Source organism: Malurus melanocephalus, unplaced genomic scaffold (genome assembly GCF_030028575.1).
Source record: "Malurus melanocephalus ecotype Western Australia unplaced genomic scaffold, MMel_1.1 scaffold_19, whole genome shotgun sequence".
Lineage (NCBI taxonomy): Eukaryota > Metazoa > Chordata > Aves > Passeriformes > Maluridae > Malurus > Malurus melanocephalus.
In genome coordinates, this window is record NW_026623251.1 from 1,868,171 (window position 1) to 1,890,864 (window position 22,694).

The window sequence follows — 22,694 nt, forward strand, 5'->3', positions numbered from 1 at the left end:
CCGTCCCTCCGCGGCGGCGGCTCCATGGTGCCCGCCGCCCCCCGCCGCCCCGCAGCAACAGGCAGGACGAGGAGGAAGCGGCCCCCGGGGGTCCGCACCTCCCCGCCGCCGGCTTGAGCGGCGCCGCAGCGGGAGCGACCGAGCGGGCCGCCGCGGGCCGCCGGCGATGGCGAACCAGCTGGTGATCCTGAACGTGTACGACATGGTGAGCACCGGCACGGCACGGCACGGCACGGCACGGCATGGGGCGGCAGGCGGGGGGCTCGGCCCCCTCATCAGGGCGGTGGCAGGGAGTGTCCTGCCCTGCGGGGGCCACGGCGACTGGGAAACTTTGCCTGCCCTTCCCGTGCCTGTCCCCGCGGGAGCTGGATCCGTGGGCGGCGGAGCGGGAGAAATAACCGGGGAGGGGAGGGAAAAGGGGGGCGAAGGCGATGATTTGAGAGGTCTTACGATTTCTACAGCCCCTCTGTGACCTGCGACAAAAGTTTGCCCGGCTGGGTCTTCCAGTGGCAGGTGGATCTGCTCCCTGTTGCGAGGAARCTTCCCCTGCCATGAGTGTCCCCAAGCTGTATGCTTCCTCTGCTWCTGCCCCAAAGCTCAGCAGCCGGGAGGCCCTGCCTGTCTGCTCACGACAGCCAGAAAAGGGTCCAGTTTTCCAGGAGGATGGTAGTTGGGGATAACCTCTGTCTCTGCAAGAGTCAGATAACCTCTGTCTCTGCTTTTTAGCACAGCATCAGTAAGGTGATTCTTTTATAGACCATATTTTTTGAATACTTTTGTTATGGCTGCGACTTGGGAGTAATAAAGGAATCGCTCCAGCTTGGTTTTGCAGCCCTATGAGCTCACCTTCCCTCCCTCCTGGGTAATCTTTCTGTGGCACCTACAGCAACTGTTGTATTGTCTCGTGTTCAGCTGGAAGCTGCTCAAATGCCATGGTAACAAATGAGGTGTAAGTACCTCCACGGAACAGGAGGTTTGGATAAGTAATATTAAGAAAATATTATCCCTTAATGCCTATCAATCACTGGAAATTAAAACGAGTGGCACTAATTCTCTGGCCAAGTTTGGAGTCTACTGATTGAGGGACAGTAAGGTGGAGAACTAGCTTCAGGTGACAGTGGTTGTATTATTTGGCTTATTTTGGATAGGCTTTCCTACCACCACCATTTTAAAGTGAACCTTCACTGTTTTGAAAGGGTGAAGGTATATAGTGTAGTGTCAGCGACTGCGTGAAGTGAGAAAACACAGCTTGTTTGCTTGGGAACTGTCACGTTCAAATGCTAAAATGTTTAATAGCAATTCACAGGGAGCTATCTTGCTTGAAATCAAATACATTTATGATATCATGGAAACTAGCCTGATTTTTGTCATTGTTTTCTTTCACTCTCATACTTACCTTAGAAATCAGCATCCCTGTTTTGGGGTTATTTTGCCCACCCCTGTGTTTGAGTTCTGTCTCCAGCAAATGTAGCCTGTTACTTTGTGGTTTCCTGCCTTACAGAGAGTGAGGGGAACTGGAGACAGGAACAGTCTGTTCACTGTGATTTTTTGGAGAGATGGGAGAAAAAAAAAGAAAAGGTCTCTGCTCACCTGGTTGAGCTCATATGTGATGCTAATATGAGAAAAGTCACAGTGTGCCTTATTTTTATGCTGAATTTGAGGAGGGCAGGATGCCCTGTCACATGCATATATATGATTTCTATGGACTGCAGTGCAAAAATATATTGGGGAATCTCTTTTAGCATAAAAAGAGATTGTTTTACATATATTAACTATAAATATTTGTACAGAGAAAGAAGTAGGACTTTGGTTTCGTGACTCTTACATAAGAATATCTTTGAAGTCAAGGCTTGACGCACTTCTGACTCACCAAAATGGAAGACCCACCRTTCTCACAAAGACTTGCTTGGTTGTGCAAAGTGTCACCTAGGCCCAGTTCACAGGCAGGAAAGGGACTGACTCCTGTGTAAAATGCCTGCCTGAAAARTAGTGCCATAGCCTCTGTGACAAACTTCATTCTTGCTACAATGGTAGCAMTGGTGGGGTGTGACTTCAGCATGATCTTATGATAGTCTACTCTTCCATTCATGTCATCCTTTCTTTTCCTTCAAAGTTGAATTGCTGTGATCAGTTTTACTCCAGCCATCCTAGGAAGGCTGGCAGTTGACACGGGGGAAGGGAGGAAAAAAAAAATCAACAGGAAGGGTGTTCTCATAAAAGTTAGTGTCATACTTTTCCTAGGGAGACACTAGGGACTGTTGGTTGTCCTGTTATTACTGGACCTCTGCCTCCATCAAGAAGTCATGTAGTCTCTAAAGCCACCATCTGTGGAAGGAACTTGCTCTCCAAAAGAAGCAGCCAAGCACATTTATCTACAGATGTTTGATTACCTGTAGGGGAGACTTTTTGTATATTGGTCTGGAGTTGTGGTATTTGTAGAAGCGGTACATCGCCACAGATTATAGTATAACCCGAGACCACTAAGGAGAATATTTCTATTTCCTGCTGGAGTCTTGTTGTTTTGTAGTGATTGCTACCTTGTTTGACCAGTAGAGAAATTCTTTTCTTTCAAACTGGTGAGAAACACAGGTTCGCATGATATYTGAAAGATACCATCAGTATACACCCTTTGTCAGACTTCTCTGCTGAACCACATCTCAGTCCATTTGAAACTTGTTTGAAGCAGGAGTTTAAACCAAAGCCTCAATTCATGTTGCATAGCAGTTTTTATTGCTTGTACACTGCCTGCTGAAATCAATGATACTGCTTTATTTGGGGGCACTAGAAGTGGGTGGAAGAAGGGAAGAGTCTTCTGTAATAGCTGTTTTGAAGTTCCGTTTATTCATCAAATCATGCCAACTGTGTATTTGAAACATTAGCAGGTTTGTTCTTTCCTTCGACATTCCCTGTCACTTGTAAGTGGGTTTGAGATTTTTTGGAGTTTTTTTGTTTCTCTTGGAGCAAGAGACCATTGTTACTCACCTGGTTGATAGAATCAACATTACTGTAATAATGTTGATTCACAGACAGCTTTATTTTAACCTGAACAAAAACTGTGGCTTCATTTCCCAGGCAGCTGCTTAGGTATGCAGGGGAATACTAAGTGACCTTCCTACTGCTGGAACTCCTTACAGGACTGAGTTGGTTGCTTTTGGAGGATATACCCTTCCAATGTCCTTAGTGCTTGAAAAAGCTAAAATCTTTGATAGAACTGAAGTGCAAGGGGGATGCATGCATTGTAGAAGAAAGTGGACTTTCAAGTACTGCTAACTTTATGGAGTGAGAGAAGCTTAAGGGTGTATTTACATGGTACAGTTCATGCCTTTGAACATCTTTTATGATCATTAAAAGGGTAGGGTGAAGACTTTGATATATTGTGTTTTGAGAACTGGAGTCCTTTATAGTTTCATTTTAACTAACTGCTATTTTTAGGAGTCTAGTTTTTCTGTGCCCAAGWAGTATCCTATTTTTTCCCTTGTCAAATAAGGCGATAACAGCCAAAGTAATAATGTAAATGAAAGCTCTGAAGATATTTTTGAAGCACTGGGATTAATGTTTTTCTTTCATTGTAGTGACATGACTTTATTGTGCACATAGAAAATACTTCTCTAATATTTTTCTTCTGATATCTTAAACCTAAAATCCTGTTTTACAAGACTGACTTATTGCAAAATATTGAAGATATGGGATTGCACCATACTATTATGGCAAAATTCATATCAAGACTAGAGAGAATCCAGTTTGTGTAATGGAAACTAGGATGTAGCGTTTGGGATCAGTTTGGGCATGTTACTGTACCAGTGAGCTATATAGATGTCATTTAATTTACAATCTTTGTCAATTAATTTTGTACGTTGTATATAATCTTTTCAGCTGTAGCCAAATTCAGCAGTCTTTGTTGCATTTGTCCCGCATTTCTTCCTTCAGTAAGATAAGGCATTTTGTTCAATGAGAAATTGTGACCAACCTTCCAATAGCTCATCCAGATTAAGTAATAATTAGATATAATTACTGTTCCTAGGGAGAAAGTAATTCTGCCTCATTGAAATTCTTTTATCTTCAATTAACCTACTCTGTTCTTACTGGAAATACTAAGCAAAGTGCCAGCTTGCTTCAGGCACTTCTTCCAAAACTGCTAACTTTTGTTTTATTTGCCGCCAGTGCTCATTTGGTATCACAGTGAGCCCCATGTATTTAGGTGGCACCAGTAAGGAGGAGTGTGTACTTGGGTAGGCACAGGCCATGCTGAGTACCTTGCTGGATCAGCTTTTCATCCCCTTCATCCGCCTCTGTGCGGATCGATGAGAAGCGTTGGTGACTCACTTTTCTCTTCTCTCCCTGTGCTTTGTGTTTGGTTTCATGGAGTCGGGGGTGGGGAGGAGCATGAATAATTTTTTTCCTAATTTTTTTTTGTCTAATAACCTACTAGGCTTTATTCTATCCTGCTACTTGTGGGATTATCTTGCACAACTTTTGTTCTGTTTTCAGAGAGCAGGCATAACCTTGCTTGGCATTGACAGATCCAATGGGTACATGATATGTGGGTTGTTTGGAATTCAGCGGCCAGGTTCTGAGTTTTGTTGCCACAAGTGCCCAAGAGAGGGGAAGATGAGAGCACCAGAGACCCARCTCTAGATTAGGTTCATTTGGATACCTCTTCTCATTAAGCAAACATACTTCATTCCAGTGCAGACAAACTGTATGTTGACTGTGCCTACGAATTTGACTATAAATACAAACCCGAAACTATTCTGAAACCTTGATCTGGTAAACTGTGGGATAGGAATGGCTTCAGAACTGRAACAGCTTTATTTTGCAGTAGCTCTTCAGTTTTCCTGGGGGCTTTGATTTTACCTCATGAGCAGAATCAGTTTTTTTTATGCTCATAAACCTAGTAAGTTAGATGAATAGTCTTTGCCTCTTTCTCCTTTCTTCSCCTCTTCATTTTCTCCCTGTTCTATGTCTTCCTATACAGAGTAAATTAACGCAGTGCTTTTCTGGACGTAGCTTGTTCATACAGACTTGCTCTCTGATCCTGTCTGAGAGGTGGAAGGAAAGAACTGCCAAGCCCTTTAAATAGACTRAGGTGATGATTTAGTGTAGTCATCTGTACCCCACTAACTAACATAGTGATACACTGACAAAGCCAGAAATTAAAGCAAATGGTAAAGTTTAGTCTTAAGCAAAATTGATCCACAGATCACAATTGAGCTTTAAATAAATATAAGGCTCAAAAACTGCCTTCTCTTAATTCGTATTGACAAAGTTTCCCACAGCTGGCTTGYCTGTTTGTAACTATTGGCATGAGTTGCTCTTTTTTGCCATTTAACTTGTTTTCATTTTTATTAATAGCTTGTCAGCCTGAGGTTTAGTGTAGCATTTTTATTGGTAGACAAGAAGCTTTCAAAAATGCATGTTACAYACAGTAACGTTTGTGATGGCACTGTAAATTACATACTGATTGCAGCTAGCACGTCTTCAAGTGTGATACCTGCAACCTTTTACGTTTTTATCATCAGTTGCACTGCTTAGTGACTGTGCATCAGAAAACACTGATTATGTCAACAGGTTGTGTAAACAAAGTAACTTATTTTTTTCTGCCTGCTTGCTAAACGGGTAATAATTTWCTGGAGGTACTACTTCAGACTGTATCTTGCCTGCCAGTTGACTTTTTGAAGTCTGCTTTGTAGAAGTTCACAGAGATGCTCTGGTAGGAAAAATCCTGTTACTGAAGTAATTGACAAAATAATGTTTTCCTTTTGTTTTCTTGAAGTTTTTCTTGCTAGCCAATTTCAGTTTTAAGAACACAACTCAGGTGCTTTTTTGTGGTTTTTTTTTACTTTGTTTGACATTCCTTCTCAAACTGTGTGTCACTTGAAATTTTTTAATGCTTAGAGATTGGTATTTTGAGGGTGGTTATGTCGACAGGGAGAGAGTACTTTGAGCTTTTCCTTTTCCAGAGCATCTTTGAGGTCTCAAGTTAGCCTCTGATAGTTGCTGCTGCTGCCAGTTTGGTAAAAGAAAAGAGAAAACACTGAGGGAAGTTTACTTTCTTTACTATTTTTTCCCTTTKGTAAAAAAATTTTACTTCTGGGTTCCTTTTGAAATGCATCTGTTTTTTCTTGGGTACAATACAAGTGATATATTGGAAACAAGTGTCAGAATTATGCAAAGGACTTAAACCTGATGTTTGGAGACCCATGCATCAGCAACTTGGAGACAGCTTTGTCTCTTTTATGGGGACCACTAATTGAGTATTAAAAGACAAAATAAAATAAGGTAATTTCAGTCTGTCTTACATATCTCTGAGTACGTCTTGTGCTCATCTGTTCATAAGCAGGTGTGGTTATTGCTGTGAATGACAGTTGGTATATGCATCTCACTGTCCTACATTCTRATGTTCTTTAAAGAAAAATGTGTTCCTTAAAATTACTGCAAGTGATTCCAGAATGTTTTCCACCTAATGGCAAACTTTACAACCTACAGTTTATTGACGAATAAAAAGTTGATCTGGATTTTTCCTAGTACAGACTCCTTGGTTGACAAACTTTGACAGCAATAAGACATTGGAATAGAACCTAATGGAATTAATTCACTGTGTATAGTTGGGAAATTTTAATTCTGTTCTATTCCCATAAAATGGGTTGTGCAGTTTCCACTTTGTGATAGAGTTTAATGCTTTTGATGTGGGGCACAAATACATGTCAGTCTGCTATGAGAAGAAAAATCTGTACTGCAAACTAACTAGAGTTTTGGGGTTTTTTTCCTTCTTTCCTTTTAGTATTGGATGAATGAATATACTTCTTCCCTTGGAATTGGAGTGTTTCATTCAGGTATAGAGGTGTATGGCCGAGGTATGTACAAGAAAAGCATAACTTACTTTTTTKTTTCAGTTAATACTGTTATTTAAAAAAACATTTTTCAGGTAGTGAGGGAAGTCTGGTTGCTGAAACTTGTTCATCTCTTTTCTCATCTGTTCTGCCTGTGGGAAAAAGCCTTGGACATGAATAATCTGGTAGCCATCAAGCATTCTTTTGTATAAAACTATGCAGCTATGAATGAGTGTGCAATTTATTCAGCCTGGCATAGAAATCTTTATTTTAGGTTTGGAAATACTTTAAAAAAACTGTATAAAACAAATGTGTGTTTTGTGTAAGCATGGTTGAATAGTTTTCTCAATATCCTTGTCAGCACTTAGTGCAATGAGTTAATTTTTAACTACAGGGACAATAATCTGTTGCAGAGAGGCACCTGAAAGTGCATGATGCCCAGAAAAAAAGTCTGTTCTGTATTGGTATGTTGGTTTGTTTTAGAGACAGCTTCTCATACAGGCATCCACATGCTTAAAGATACACGTGTGATAAATAACAGCAACGCTTTTCAATTTTGCTAAATAGGTTGTACTTGGGGGCTGCAGCCTCCCGATCTGTTCAGGTCATTTGGAACCTGCATTGCAGCCAGGTGTTTCTGTGCATGCACACACTCAGCTCTGAGGTGTGTCTGCCCAGAAGTATAACAGCATTCTGAGGTGATGCTGAAAGTAGTCCACATAAAGAAGGAAAATCTGCTGCAGTTCTTTATTTGGAATGTGTTCAGAGGTGAAGGGAAGGAGCAAAAGGCAGGGCATGCTCTCCAAAGACCATACTGCCTGAAGTTATCCTAAACTATGTTTCAGCTACTATAATGGTCACATTGTATCTGTTTTTGCAAGTGTTACTACAGCAACAAATTGACAAAATACGCTTATTGTTGAAACTTTTTCGTTTAATTTGTTTAATCTGACCCAGAAACAGCTGACTCTTAATAGTGCTGTGCCGGAAACCCAATTTTTGAGCTGTGCCAAATGCATGTGCCTCCCTTCCTGTTGGGATTATAACAGCTTTCTCATATAGCAGGTCATGCCCCTGCTGGAACAATGACTTGCATTTTTCGAGGCACATCGAACTTTTTATTAACCTGCTGTAAAAAAGATTATCCACAAAACTGCATGCTCGGCTTGGAKGATGTGTTAGGAATTTTGAGGAAAGGAAGTGTGAAGTCATGCTTGAAGCTTTTTGTTGCATTCTGGGTGCGGAGTGCTTTGTTATCTTACAGACACAGACTGAAACTACAGCATACTGTGATGTTTTCATGTAGCGTGAGTGCTTAAGCCAGCACATKCTACATGCAGACTTGAGATTCATGCACTGATTTACTTTCTTGTTACAATAAAGAACTCCTGACAGTTGAACTCTTGCAAATCAAGAAATTAAAAAAACCTATTAGGCTGCTGCTCACTGCCACATTGAGGGCTGTAGTGTACACTGAATAGTGGTGCCATCAGGTCTCAAAGGATGCAGTATTTTGAATTCCCAATTTAGACAAATGTAAGTGGAATTTGAAAGAGAAGTATGTGTAAAGAACATCGGTAAGATGTACAATTTAACTTGTAAATGCTCACTTTTACAATAAAAACAATATATTTACTGTGAAGTTATTCAAGTTAAACCTGTACACTGGTGTAGGAGATTTCCTGTGAGGTTTTACTTAGGCTGACTAGTAACTAACAAAACTTAATTTCYAGCTCATTTCATTTGCTGCCCATGTAAATAAGATCTCCAGTTGCTAGCTTTAGGTCCTTGTGAAGCCATCTTCCAGTCAGTGAGCTCTGCTGTTMTTTACTGTCATCAGATACTGGTTTTGTTAAATCTGAGCTTTCTCTTTCAGAATTTGCCTATGGTGGTCATCCGTACCCTTTTTCTGGAATATTTGAGATTTCACCAGGAAATGCTTCTGAGCTAGGAGAAACATTTAAATTTAAGTAAGAAAGATTACTTATTTTCCTGCTCTTTGAGAAAACATATGAAAAAGACAATGTGTTGCATTAATGTTTGAGGATAAATGTATTGAATTGCACAGGATTTCTGGCTTTCTGAGAAATCCATGTGTTTGCATAGRAATGAAAGATGGGCAGGGGTGATGAGACAATGAAGTGTCTACAGGAAAGGACTTTTTTTTAGCATACCATTAAATTCCTTAAATACAAATTTTGTGGACTTGTGGCTAATTTTTATTACTAATACAGCCTCAGCAATGCAGTAACTCTTTCAAGGTGGATATTTGGCAAGGAAACAATCTCTCATGATGAAGATTAAAATGGTGCCATAAAATGGAATAGAAAGAATATTTGTTATTCTTAGAGAACAGAAAAATATTGCCACCCACAGTGGGGTGGCTTTTAAGCAATGTATGAACAGTAATCACCTGTATCATTGGAGCCTGATCACCTTCTATTGTCTGTTTCTCTTCTAGAGAGGCTGTGGTTCTAGGCAGTACTGACTTTATGGAAGATGATATAGAAAAAATAGTAGAAGAGCTTGGAAAGGAATTTAAAGGAAATGCTTATCACCTAATGCACAAAAACTGCAATCAYTTTTCTTCAGCTTTATCTGAGGTAAACAAACATCAAGGTCTATAGAAAGGTGCTTCACAGGTGGCTAAAGAGTATCATCTCCTTCTGGTCCTTCCGAATGTTTGGTTTAATTTTCAGCTCCCTGTCTCTGATACTTTTGGAAAATGTCATCATTTTTCAGGTTGTTACTTGTGCTCATGTCCAAAGCACCACATTTTGCTGCCAAAAATGCTAAATATTGTTGTCATACTTAGCTTGTGTTAGAGCAGAGGTGCATTCCTAAATGATAGAGCTAGTAAATAAAGTATTAACAAGATTTCAGAATCATTCCTGTTGCTTCAGAGAATGCTACTGAAGATAGAATTGCATATTATTTTTATCAAATTATTTGTATTTYCCCACAGAACCATCACACTGAAAAAAAAATTTCAAAGTTATGACCTACTGTTAAAGAATAGCCAAGGCATTGAAGTTATCCAGAGAATGTTAATCTTCTGCTTGAGAGGCTTTTGTCAAGTTATTGCTCTGCCAGCACCTGGTCATGCAGATACTTGAGTGGTCATGAAACATATCTGACTGAGGGGTSGAACAGGCTTTGCTTTTTCCCCTCAGCTTTGTTTTAACATGATCAGTTTCCCAATATGATAGAATGCTTGATCATTCACATGTGTATCCACACAAGGGAAAGGGTCAGGAACAAGTAACCAAGGACAGTGATGGGAATGGAAATTTTGATTTTKTTTTTAATTGACAATCTGCCCTTGCCAGAATTTAATCTAATGTTTCATTGAAACACTCCAAAACAAGAGTGGCTATTTTTCCCATGTGAACTTTCATAGATTTTAATTGAGTTTTTTTCCAAAATAGTTAATGCGTACTTATTGTATAACCAGTGTTTTATGTAGACTGATCTTCCAGTGGCAGTGGAAAACTTTATTGAGATGATGATTCATGTGCAATGCTGGTACAAGTAAGTAGGGTGAGACACTGACAAAGCTGCAGTTGGTGTGAAATCTGGCCTATATGGCCARGGTTTTGCCATACTCTTCAGCTGAATGGTCATATTGCTTCTGTTTTATGTCTTTTCCTGTTTATAGTTCAAATTGACTATAAAATTGGGTATGACTGCAAGTTAAATCTTTCTCAGTTACAGCAGAGTAATGCTCACATTCTCCAGATTTGCATTGTAATACCAGAAATGAATATGGAGGTAGTTRAGTAAAGCAGTTCACTCCTTGAATAGTGACAACCAAATTACTTMATGACTGATATGCAGAAAAAATAAGTACTTAATGCAGCTTTATAAATTTTTGAGGAGTTGAACCCAGCTGTGCATTGTATAGCTTTTMTTGGTCCAGTGAACTGAAGTGTGTGCTTGGCTGTGTATTGTAGGGTAGCGACTTCTTGTGGAAGTCGTCAGAGACCATTGCAATAAAGAGCCTCAGCTGTGTGTGTAACTCCTTACAAGTATGGTATTGACAGTGTCTTTTTGGCCACTTGATTTCAGGGTGATTTTTTGTAATAGTCAGGTTTCTCTTGCAATTTCCCTTTCTGAGGAATAAGCACTGAATAGAAACCATACCTTAACTAATTTCTGTGCCTGTTACAGAAGTTGTTCAAAAAGAGTGAGGTGGTTATGCTTCTCAGGACTTCCAAGAAAATCACAGAACCATGTGTCCACCTTTCACAAGGGAATATAGATCTCCTTGTGGGACYTTGAATGCTGCCTTTACTGATGGAGAAAGTTTTCATAGTGCAGCTAACCTGGGTGCTTCTTGACTGGCATTTGTGATATGTAAACTGTAAGGCTGCTGCAGCTTTTATTTACTGTACTGCAGTTTTGTTACTGCTGAATCCAGAAAACAAATTAACCCTTTCTTTTTCCTTCCCCCATAGATTCTCTGTGGAAAAGAGATTCCACGATGGGTGAATCGCCTTGCCTACTTCAGCTCTTGTATACCCTTTCTCCAGAGCTGCCTGCCTAAGGAGTGGCTAACTCCTGCAGCCCTCCARTCTAGTGTTAGCCAGGAGCTACACGATGAGCTGGAGGAAGCTGAGGATGCAGCAGCATCAGCTTCCTTGGCAAGCTCGGCATCTGGGTCTAGAACTGGACGCCACACCAAATTATAAGTCCTTCTCCAAAGTAGCAAATGGTTTGGAATACTTCAGTTTGATCTCTTCAGCAATTGACTTCCTGACAGAACATGAGAGCCAATTCTAGAACATTGTTTTTATATGCAAAAAGAAAAAAAAAGCTCTCATCAAGCCCTGTTTCAGCTCAGGATTATTTACGTAGTGAAAGGAATTGCTGGGAGAAAAGGGAAGGATTTTGTGTGAAGCCACCCTTCTCATTTTCACGTGTTTGGTAAACCTGGGTTAACTTAACATCTTGCATAAAGCAGAACTTAAATTATTTGTTTACAGTATTGTGTACTGCTGTTTACAAGTCCTGTAAGGACTCCTGCCACCATGGAAGAAGAAAGAATTTGAGTTTGGTTTAACTGTTGATATAACTCAAAAACAGTGGTGTGATGCCCTGAATGAACTTTTCCCCTTGTTTTCAAGATTTAAGGCAGGCGAACGTTAAATTGAGAAATGCCGGAAACTGCTGAATACTGTGTACGTGAACAGGGTACTGTGCGCTTAAAGTGGCTGATGTAAACAGGTGGATTCCAGGATGTAGGGAGACTGGTTTGGTCTAAAATCTGTTCCTAGAAGAATGACCTCTACATTAATGAAACTGTGGGTTTTTGCACATATGAAGGGAAATTTCTATCTCATTGCAATGCACATCAATCCTTTTTTTTTTTTAAATTCAGCCATGTAGTCTTCAGCCTGTCTTCTGTCTTTAATTACAGTTTAGTTCAGGATTTAGACACATGAATATTACCTGCTAGAAGCATCAACAAATTTTTCCCTTCTTTGCTTTACTTGATTTCAAACTTGTGTATATGAGTTAGTACCTGTATTCCCTTTTTGTTTGTTTGTTTCATGTAGTTTGGAATCATGTAAAACAAGCCATTTATGGTTGGGGAATGGCCTTGCTTCCTGCTGCTGATTTTGCTTTATTTGAGTTTGTAAACATTCATGTCCTTTTTTTGAGCTATAAATTATTGCCCAGTTGTGCATATCCGCACAAATGATAGAGAAATCCTAATTTATTTTCCCACAGTCTCTGTCTGTGGCATTAACTTTCTTACGAGATGTAATGAAGAAAAACCTGAAAATTGCTTATGCACCTGCGTGTTTACACAGCAGAACCCACTAATCTGCACACATAATTATATCAGAAGGTAAGAGATATTATTTTCTAAAACACAGAAGTATGTTTACTGGTAGATTATAATTAGAGCTAAATTATAATTAGTGATCAGAMTATATAATGGAATGCCTTATTCTCGTTCACTTACCAAGAGAATTAATTGTTCTTCCAATCATTAGTGTAAATTAGTGAGGTTCTATTGTGCACATAAGGCTACAGTAGCACAAACATGAAGGAGGTGATCATGAGTATTTTGTAAGACTTGCTGCCTTAAACTAACAAAAACCATACCATCCCTAAACTGATCAGCTCACAAAGAAGTGTGCATTACCAGAAATACAAATGATTCTTATGAGCTTTATTTACAGTCTGTTGCTGTTAGTTTTTTCATTGAATTAAATACTGACTCTGCAGTTTCTGCTGTTTAAAAGCAAAAAATGTCCTCTTGAGAGGCAAGAATGCTTCATGTTATGAATGCTCCTAGCCATGGATAGTGGTGCCATTGAACCCTACGGGAAGGTGCAGTAGCTGYATCATAGTAAGAATTCTTATGGTTGCCAACTCCAACTTGTGTTAGAAACAAATGGAAGCTTATCTGCTTCACCTGGGTTGAATCTTTCATCAGACAGACTTTAGCTTTTCACTTATCCTCTGTGATGCAGTGCAGAGAGAGATATGCTCAATTCTGGGATGAAAAATCAAGTGAGATTYTTTCTGGAAAGACTGAGATAATAGTGAAAGTCTCCTTAACTGTATTTTGGTACGTGTTTTAATAATCTCTTCTACCAAGTGGGAAACCCTTAAGATTATTGAGTCTGCCACTAACTTCATTCTCTGTTTGATCTCCAGAAGCTGGATATACTGACCCTCTCTGTTGAGTTTTTCATTCTGAATTTGAGTTCTCCTTTCCTTTTTTCCCCTGTAGTGAAAATGAAAATGGTGGTCTCCAGTCAACTCTCAAGCGTTACAAAACTGAATCTCACACTACTCACAGCTCAGACAACAGGCTGCAGACAGGTTATTTTGTCTCTGCTGTTCAGCTGTGGTACTAATGTGACTAAATCTCTTGGCCAAGGCAGGTCCTTTATTTCAGCTCAGGGTTGAGGCCACTGATCTAGCAACGTACTGTAGCTTTTCCTAGGCTTTAGGAAAAATAAATAGAATGAATTTTCATTGCTACCTTTTATGTACCAAAATCAGCTTTTTAGGCTTCTAATACATCCAGAGCACTAGGTCACAAATCTCTACACCTTCATTAACACACACAATTACAGCATGTACAATGCAAGAATGTGACAGATCACAGCACAGTTTTTATTTAGAAGTAAAACTAAGACTATTTTTTATAAAGCAGACTGGAAAGTTTGTAACAAAAGCATTCATTTTATTGGTAGCTGTACAGGTGAAAATACTGTCTTACGCTCAATAACGACTTTCTTTTGTTTGTTTTGAAACCATCCATTTGTAAATCCTGTGAGGAAACTGACACCTGAACCCTGAAGGTTGTTGGGTATTGTATCAAAGTGAGCAGTACTGTAACTTCAATCCTGTGCTGTCAGCTCAGCCTCTGCTGGATGCCTCCGAGAAGTCACCCTGCCAGTGGTTACTCCAATTTGTTAGCAATAGAGCAAGTTACCTTTCACCAGCATTACTGCCAAGCAGGGATTACTTTAGTCTACTAATGACCACACTGTGCTAGGACTAGAACACTTCAAAATGCTGTGAGAAAGCTGGACACCTGTGGGATCTTTTCCATCAAAACGGGTAGAAAAATAACACCACTTCAGGGTTCTGCTCTGTTTATTTTCTCATTCTTGTTTAATTTTCTGTGAGATAGTACTTTTGATATGTATCACATTGTTTGACTCAGTCATTTTATTTAAATGCCATTTTCTGTTCAGCAAGCCAAAAAAATCCAATGTACTGTCAGTGTGCACCAGTAACTTCAGAGTGGCTTGGTAAAAAAAAAAAAACATAGTTGCATTACTTCTGAAATTTGCAATGCAATTCTGATCACTATTGATAGATRATAATTTTCACTGTTGGAAGTTGGTTACAAGCTGAATATTCACTGATGCATTTTTTGTAAACTTGTATTCAAGTTTACTGTACAACATAGTATTTGTATAAAATTCAAAGAATTTTGACTTTTGTTACCTGTACATGGCAACAAGTTGTCTAGCATCTTAAACCTAAATCCATCAGTTTATTAAAAATACTTTTATAAAAAAAAGGTGGTTGGCTCTGTGTGTTACTCCCCTTGTACCTACACCTCATTTTGGCAGTGGCATCCAAGCTGATGTTTGGTTCTGAAAGATGATTTTGAAGAACACTCAGATTATCCAAGGGTTTCCTGTAGTTGAGCTTTAGGCTGTTGTGCTGACATGAACATCAGGTGCTGCAGGTTTGATTGTCTGACGCATTAGTAAGAGCCACCCGTTCCTAATAGACTGAATTCAAAATGTGTTAGGTTTTGTGTGCAACCACATCTGTTGGGGTATTCAAACACTCTGGTGTGCTTGGGATAGGTTGCAGATATTTTGTGCCATATCCCATGGATTTTCTTGAAAGCCTGGCTCTGTGGTCTGAATGTGCAGCAGAGGAKCAGCCACGAAGTGTGTGGGATCTGTAATGTGCACATCCTGCCAGTTCCTTTGAACAGAGCAGAGGTGCCTGGAGTMGAGCAGTACCAGTGACAAGAGCAGCTTCAGGCACCGATGGCTGTGCTGCGCTATGCCCGCCCTCGTGGCAGCAGTGCCGCTGATGGCATGGTCCAGCCCTGACCCAGAGTGGAGACACTGCCCTGTTGAACCAAAGAGCTGCCAACCTCTTGCCTGGACAGGGCTGCTCAAATTGCAGCCTGACCCCRTGTGATTCTGGGGGGTGGTGGCACCTCTCTTTAAAGCTGTGGTGGTGCTGGGCTGCAGAGCTGGCAGCTCCTCATAGCCACTCGGGCAGTGGGGTGCCATGGGCCAGCTGCTTGCTGAKCCAACTGGGACATCCTCTTCCCCAAACATCTCAAGCTCTGGCACAGAGTTGGCAGTGGCCCTTGAGAAAATGYTTTGCCAACACCTAGAGGCATTGGTGCTGGCATTTGCAGAGGTCAGAKGAGTGCATGTGTTTTAACAGCAGAGATATCTGTCTGCATGTTGAAGGCTCTGATAAATGGAAGTGCTGTCCTATGACTCTCTGAGCTGGTGCTGCCCCTACCCCTCTCTCCCCACAGCARGGAATGCCATGTTGTGCATGCTGAGCATGACATCTCCATGTGCACTGCTAATGACAATTGGCTAGGGTGTCACCTGTTAAAGAAGCTGCCCAAACACAGATGTGTTCCCTCTTCTGATTTCTAGTAGACCCTAATCGCCAGCAAAACTGCAAGAGAGTGTAGGCAACCTGTAACCTATTGAAAGGAAACTAGACAAATTTGACAATTCATCAGTTAAAACAAATGTGAGTTCCAGATGAACTTACTTGTGGCATCCCGTTTCCAAGAGTGCCTATCAGCTTCTAGGAAGGTGATCAATTACCGAAATACCTACTGCATTGTTTGCTAGTGGGTGAGTGACTGAGTTTAACTGAGCTGCTCTTGAAAAATGTTTCAAATGAAATTKTATTTTCTAGAAGTTTCTTGAGCCATGCAGAAGTTAATGACAAATTTGTCATTGGAACAGCTTCACAACAGGCAGAGGTTTTTTTTTATGGACCTTAGTCCTATCACCCCCCCTGCCAAATAAATCCATTCTATCTCAGTGCTTCATACAGTGCAATGGAAATGGCTAATGGACAGTTCCTGACTTTCTCTTGATATCCTGTGATTTGATCTAAATCAGATCATAAAAACTTAGACTTGTCAACATAACAACTTGTCAGGGAAGCCATGGCAGTTCTGTGGAAAAGCAGCTGCACTCCACTGGCAGCGCCCATTCCTGCTGGGCTAGAGTAGGAATCCTGTATTTTTCACATGACCTGGTCCACTACAATTAGCATATGGCAGATTACTAAACCAGAATCTAGCCATAAAGAAATGCAAGATCCTGCACTGGCACAGTTTTAGCTTGCTTTGGGGATGACAGAGGCTACATCTGTCTCTAGGTCTCCTTAAAGAGGATCATTGCTCATTCCGGAGTGACTCTTCACCCTGTCCATTCTGAGGAGCAGCCTGGGACATGCAGAGCTACGGGAACACTGCTCCTTCTGCAGGTGCAAGATAGGAGGTCAGCAGTTCTCGTGGTCTTTTCAAAGTGCTGCATTGATCCTGGAATCCTCAAAGCAGCAAGCAAGCCTGCTGCACCTGCTGGTTACCTGCTGTGCTGCTTCCASACCGTGTGTTGTGTGAAAGGAGAGAAATCACCGTTAGTACCTCCTGAATGAAGGTGAAGGAGGGACTTCATGTGASCCCTGCTGGAGCTGTTGTTCATGGGCTTTAATTCATTATTTCCTTTTAGGGAGCCATTTTTATCTCTTTATCAATTTCACCTTTAAACAGCCTGGAACAAGGCACCGAGATACTGAACTTCAGGAAGCCAGGGCTGTGTTGCTGAACCACYTCTGCTGGGGCTCACCATAGCTTGGGAGGAGGGTTAGGAAAGGGTCCAAGCTATCTTGGATGAAAGAAGATTTTCCTACATCTGTGATGCCAGCCCTGTCTTCTGCCTCAGGCAGCTGTGGGGCAGAAGTGTGGGSGTTTTCAAAGACACCCCTAGTGAGGTTCTGCTCTGGTCCAGCATGGCTGAGGGTCAATATGGGTCCTTTTTTAGAGTGAGATAAGTGATGTGAATCAGACACTCCCTGGCCAAACGAGACACAGACAGGTTTTTGTCAGGCTCCAGTGAAACGTGTTCAGACTCCCACACCAGGAAGGGATGGGGGCAGAGGAGACCCTCTGTTCCCAGTGAGTGCCTCAGTGACGTGGCGAATGCCTCCTCATGTTTCCCAAGTTGGAATGGTCATTACTGTTAGCTCAAGCAGAGCCAGGGTTTTCCTCCCAGAATAAGTATAAAGCCCTAATAAACACACCTAATGACAACACAAATCATGTTGAACAGAAAATGTCTTGTATTCCCTGCTCAGGCTTGAGAGGCTTGAGGGTTTTGTCCTGGTTTTCCCATTCCTAATTTGCCTGTGGGAAACGCTGCCTTCCCCTAGCCCTCCCAGTGCCAGCACACAATAGCTGCTTGTTTTTGCCTGGAAGGAATTGCTGAACCTTTAAATAGTTGAAATTTGGTTTATTTCTCTTCTGTACTTCAGCTCATTTGTTACTCAGTCATAGCATCCTAAAAGTGAAGATTTCCAAAAACACTGGCATTTCCCTCCTTTGTTTTGGTTTTTGTTTTTGTTGGTTGGTTTTGGTTTTGTTTTTTTTACYACAAAAAGATGCTCTGTATCTTAAATTTCATGCACCAGCCCAGTGTTAGTGTCACTAACTAATCCTGCAGTGAAGTGTCAGCTTCCAACAAATTAATTCACATGCCATTAAGCAAACATGAACTGAGTAGTGAGGACTAGTGAGAGCTGATGGCAGTGTAGCTGGCTCAAATGCAACTGTAAAGGTCAATTATTTTTTATGTCAGAGAGACTTGGAAAGTCCAGTAAAAGCCCTGTGGAGGCTGCCTGGGCTGGTTCTTCYCTCCAGCACTGGTGTCAGGGCAGAGAAACCTCAGGGAGTGCCCAGCTTTTGTGGATGCTTTCATCTCTGCAACTGCATTCTTTAAGCTGCTTTGCCCTTCCAGGAGCCTCGTGGCTTCTGTGCATTTTAAGAGGTTTTAAGGAAGGACAGACAAGGCCTAGAGTGCTGCCTCTGCCTGTTTGTGCTCCCTGCACAAACACTCCCCCAGGGAAATGGCACACCATGCCATGCCATGCTCAGCCCATGCTTTTGGAGAGTAGGGATGAGCATGGTGTGGGAACCTGAAAAGCATCCTTTGGAGACAGGCAGTCTCTAGCACCTCTCCAGGTGGTGCTGAGCTTCTAGGTGTAATGATTGGTGCTAATATTGCTGTGATTGTCTCCAAATGAGAAAAAACAAAAGGCTTTTACACTAAATAAACTGACATGCCCTTAATTATTGATAATAAGCTAATTAAACTAAGTACAAAATGGAATCTGTTCAAAGCTAGACTACACATCTTCTTGGTCCTGCTTTGTGGCATGACCTGTATGTACAGCACTTCCAGAGCAATCAGCTCCTGASAGTTATCTTTTTGTTCCTCAGTCTGTCCCCTGCAGATTTTCAGCTTCCKAAATGGTCTCTGCTTTTTACCTGCAGACTAGGTAACCCTATTGGTCATGACACTCTTCCCTAACTGTGTCATGAGCTAATCTATATTTCTTCTTTATCATCTGGGGAGCGACTGAGAATGTCTTGCAGCAGCAGCAACACCCCCAGAAATGGGCTTTTGTTTAATGTCCACCAGGGGCAGCCTTTGCAGCAAATCCCTAAAAGCCTAGGAAAGCTCACTCCCTCCTTGCAGGCTCCGAGATGAATCTCTGGCTGCTTTCCAAGCCAACAGTTGCCTTTAAGCCATATCTGCAAACGGAGAAAAGAGACGAAGCAGGATACTTTTCAGCTGATCACCTTCATAAATTTTTACTATTTCAGTTTTATAGGAAAAAATCCCACCATAAAAGTACACTTCAAGTGACTGCCAGCTTGCCTTTGAAAAGCCAGTCTGTGAGAGACATTAGAAGCTCCCCATCCATCCGCAGCAGGAGAGGCCAAAGTACTCAATTTACGCTGGTTTTTCAAGCCTATTCTTTGGCATCATCCTTCCATGATAACCTCAGAATATGAAAACCTTTGCCCTCCTGCCTGAGCAGCCCACATAAGCTCTCTGTGCAACMGCAGCTTGCTTTTGGGCCAAGAGCCACGGGGCGCACTGTCTGCAATCTCTGCCACGGGGGTGCAGCAGCAGACACGGGCATTGTCCTGCGAGGGGACCTGAGCCAGTGCCACACAGCTCTGAGCCACTCAGACGGGCAGGATGGGCTTCCAGGGACACAGCAAGGGATTTCAAGGGCTCCACCTTGGTTCTTTTCTCCTCACGGCATCAGTTCACTCACTCCAGGAGCTGCCCTGACTCAACTCTTTTTGCATTAAGTGAGCTTCCAGCATGAGGGCGGTTGCCAGTCAGGCTCAGAGCTACCGCTGCTTTTAAAATTAAAACCATGTTTTAAAGTAAAATGCACCATGCTGGTGCTTGCATTTTGAAGAAATGCAACCAAAAGCTGCAGCTGAGCCTGGGTCAGACAAGCCCTCTCTCTTTGCCCAAACACACAGGCAAAACTGCTAGTTGTTGGAGAGTGTGACACAGCTTTGTGGCTTCTTAAGGAACACCACAGGTAACAGAAACTTTACCTGGAGAGTAGATGTTTCTGGTAGTAGTTAGGAAGAATTCCAAGAATATTTGTAAGTTAAGTGYGATGCATATAGAGCTTTATTATAAATACACATCTTTGACAGGTTGACCTGTAGGACTATGCTATCAGCAGTAGAATAAATAAGTAAACAAAGTATGTGGAGTAAGCAGGTAGGGGGGGTCAAAAAGAAAGGGACATATTCAAAGCTAACTACAAATCCTTCCATCACTGCTGAGGCCTGGGAATGGGAGGAGTGGGAAGGGAGGTGAAAATATCTACAGACAAGCTGCCCTGAGAGGCAGGGTGGGTGGSAGGAGGAGGACATGCAGCAGCCAGGAGAGACACTGCACTCAGTCTGCTGCCAGTGGAATGAGCCGGAGCCTTGGGGCCTGGGCTTATCCACCTCACAGCAGTGAGCCATGGATATGCATGTGCTGACAGGGAAGCCCATCCACAGGGGCCAGGGAAGGACAATCAGGTCAGCTATCTTCTTTCCTATACACGCTGCCAGTGTTTCTTGGTTTCCATGGAAACTGGCTGCYGCAGAAATGATGTTATGAAAATTRCTTCCGAGATTTGAAGCTAACAGCTTGGCTTTGCTCTTGCGGGAGCAGAGAGACTCATCACTGTATTGTCCTGCACGTGGTGTGAAAGCAGTTTCAGAGAAGGTGCAGGTACCCCAAGACAGCCTGCACCACCTGTCCTGTGTCACTGACAGTTCAGCACAAACCCCAGCCAGGGGAGAAGGGAAGGAGGAAGAGGAGGAAGGAGCAGAGCCTTCAGATCCCTCTTACCAGTGGGTACAGCTCACAGCAGCAAGAAGCAGTGCTGTTGCCATCTCTGGGGGCTGAAATCTACTGTTTGCCCTGCAAAGTCCAAACCAGCATGAAGCCAGCAGATGTACCAGCAATGTGTTGAGCATGTGCTGAGATATCCACAAGTAGGATATCTTCTCTCCAGTGAGGAGACCATGCTGCAGCACCTCGAGTGGAAATAGTAAAGGCAGCAATGGTGGCTTAGAGACAAGAGCAGCCACTGCAAGGCTCCCTGTCCCTCTTACCCAGACACTGAGCAGGGGRAACTTTATTCAGTGTTTGCTTTCATATTTGACATGCTCACCGAGTGGTCAAACATCAGTCTTGTTGGATAGGCCAACTCTTACATAAGTTGCTCTCAGAAATACATGTATTACTTAATAAACCAAGGTCATGCCTCACTAAGAAGCTCTTTAGCAACAAAGCGAGCCAGTCTTTGATGGAGTAATTGGCAGAAAACCATGCAGAACTTAAAAAGCTTAACTCTCCCTCCACATTATTAATTACTCAATCAGGTTTCATGTGGAAAGAGACCATGAAAGTATAAAGAGGCATTTAACCTAACCAGAGAAAYTCCCCAGCCCAGGTTAGGCAGTGTGGTAGAGGCCAGTGCTCCATGATCAGGGCAGTGGAGTGAGGACCAGCTGTGCCCAGCACAGCAGTGACTCACATCCCCCATGGAAGGAGGCAGGACAGATGTGTGGAGCCCTGTGCCTTTCAGCTTAATGCAGTGCTTGCAGTGTTTGTAGTTGTCTCACTGCACTTGGTGCAGTAAGAACTACATGGTCCTGATATCTTCCTGTGAATATTTTTCTCCATCTCTGCTATGGAATCCACTCAAAATGACTACACCAGGTTACCCATGACCCTGTTTCTGGAGAGATTCCCTCAGCAAGGCTCTACAGAACTTGGGGATGTAAAACTAGAAATCCTGGGAGCAATGCGTACTCTGCTGTGGAGCGTTTAATCTCCTTATGCAATGTTAAAGTGCTTCCTTGCAGGCTTTGGGAGTATAAACACTACTGATGCCACATAACTGAAATCATAAAGAACTTTACATATAGTACAATAATAAGCAATAATAAGCAATCAAATTCCTCTTAATTTAGAAGCAGAACTTGATGGTAGATAGTCCATCAAAGGAGAAACAAAGTCCCACAAGAAACAGAGTTGATGTTTTATGGGAAAAGTATGTAGCTCACAAATGCCAGGAGCTGCAGCATTTGAAGATACACAGCATGAACAGACACAAGATTTGCCAAAGACCTGGTTTAACCTGTAAGCTTAGCCAATCAATGAAGTGTTTAAAAGAACATAATGCTCATTCCGTAGAAGAGGACAGCAAAAAAACAATGCATTATAGCATATATATAAGGCAGCAATTAATGCACAGAGGGGAGTTCTGCTTGGGTTCTTTGGACTCAAACTGCTGGACAGGCAGGGCATGATTCAGCTGCCTACACTCTGGCATTCAGTGCCTCTTGATTTAGTACATAAGGTGCTTTTCCAGCTGATTAAGCCTATCATGGGAGGAAAATAAACACTCATACCCGAAAATAATATGTTTAGCATGGACAGGGTTTTCAAGATTGAGTAAGCTCGCCCTCACGTAGCCTTGCCCAGATTTGCTTCAGAACCTTCCTCCCAGCTCATGTCAGAAGAAGCTCAGATGTTCCTTGGAGCCTTGCCAGAGAGGGTAGAAGCTGATGTGAGGGAATCAGCTTCCCAGCCTACTACCTTTCCTCCTGGATGAGCAATTTATCACTCCACCTCCTCTGAACACCTCTCACCCATGTGGGCTGTGTTCCCTGAGAGAACAGCTTAGTAGTTTTTTTTCCTGATGAGTTTGCAAAGTGCTTGGCTTCAT

General features: G+C 42.0%; 1 protein-coding gene across 2 annotated transcripts; it reads left to right on the top strand.

Moving 5' to 3' along the window:
* The first annotated feature begins 6 nt into the window (after positions 1-6).
* On the top strand, positions 7-14,889 carry DESI2 (desumoylating isopeptidase 2). 2 transcript variants are annotated; one of them, XM_057389750.1, is made up of 5 exons: positions 7-205; positions 6,782-6,854; positions 8,707-8,800; positions 9,292-9,433; positions 11,288-14,889. In XM_057389750.1, exons 1-5 carry the CDS (start codon positions 167-169, stop codon positions 11,519-11,521), a joined length of 582 nt encoding a protein of 193 aa, XP_057245733.1. In that variant the 5' UTR covers positions 7-166; the 3' UTR covers positions 11,522-14,889. The 2 variants fall into 2 exon arrangements, with proteins under 2 accessions (XP_057245733.1, XP_057245734.1); XM_057389751.1 differs by lacking the exon at positions 7-205 and adding an exon at positions 5,657-5,710.
* Positions 14,890-22,694: the final 7,805 nt, after the last annotated feature.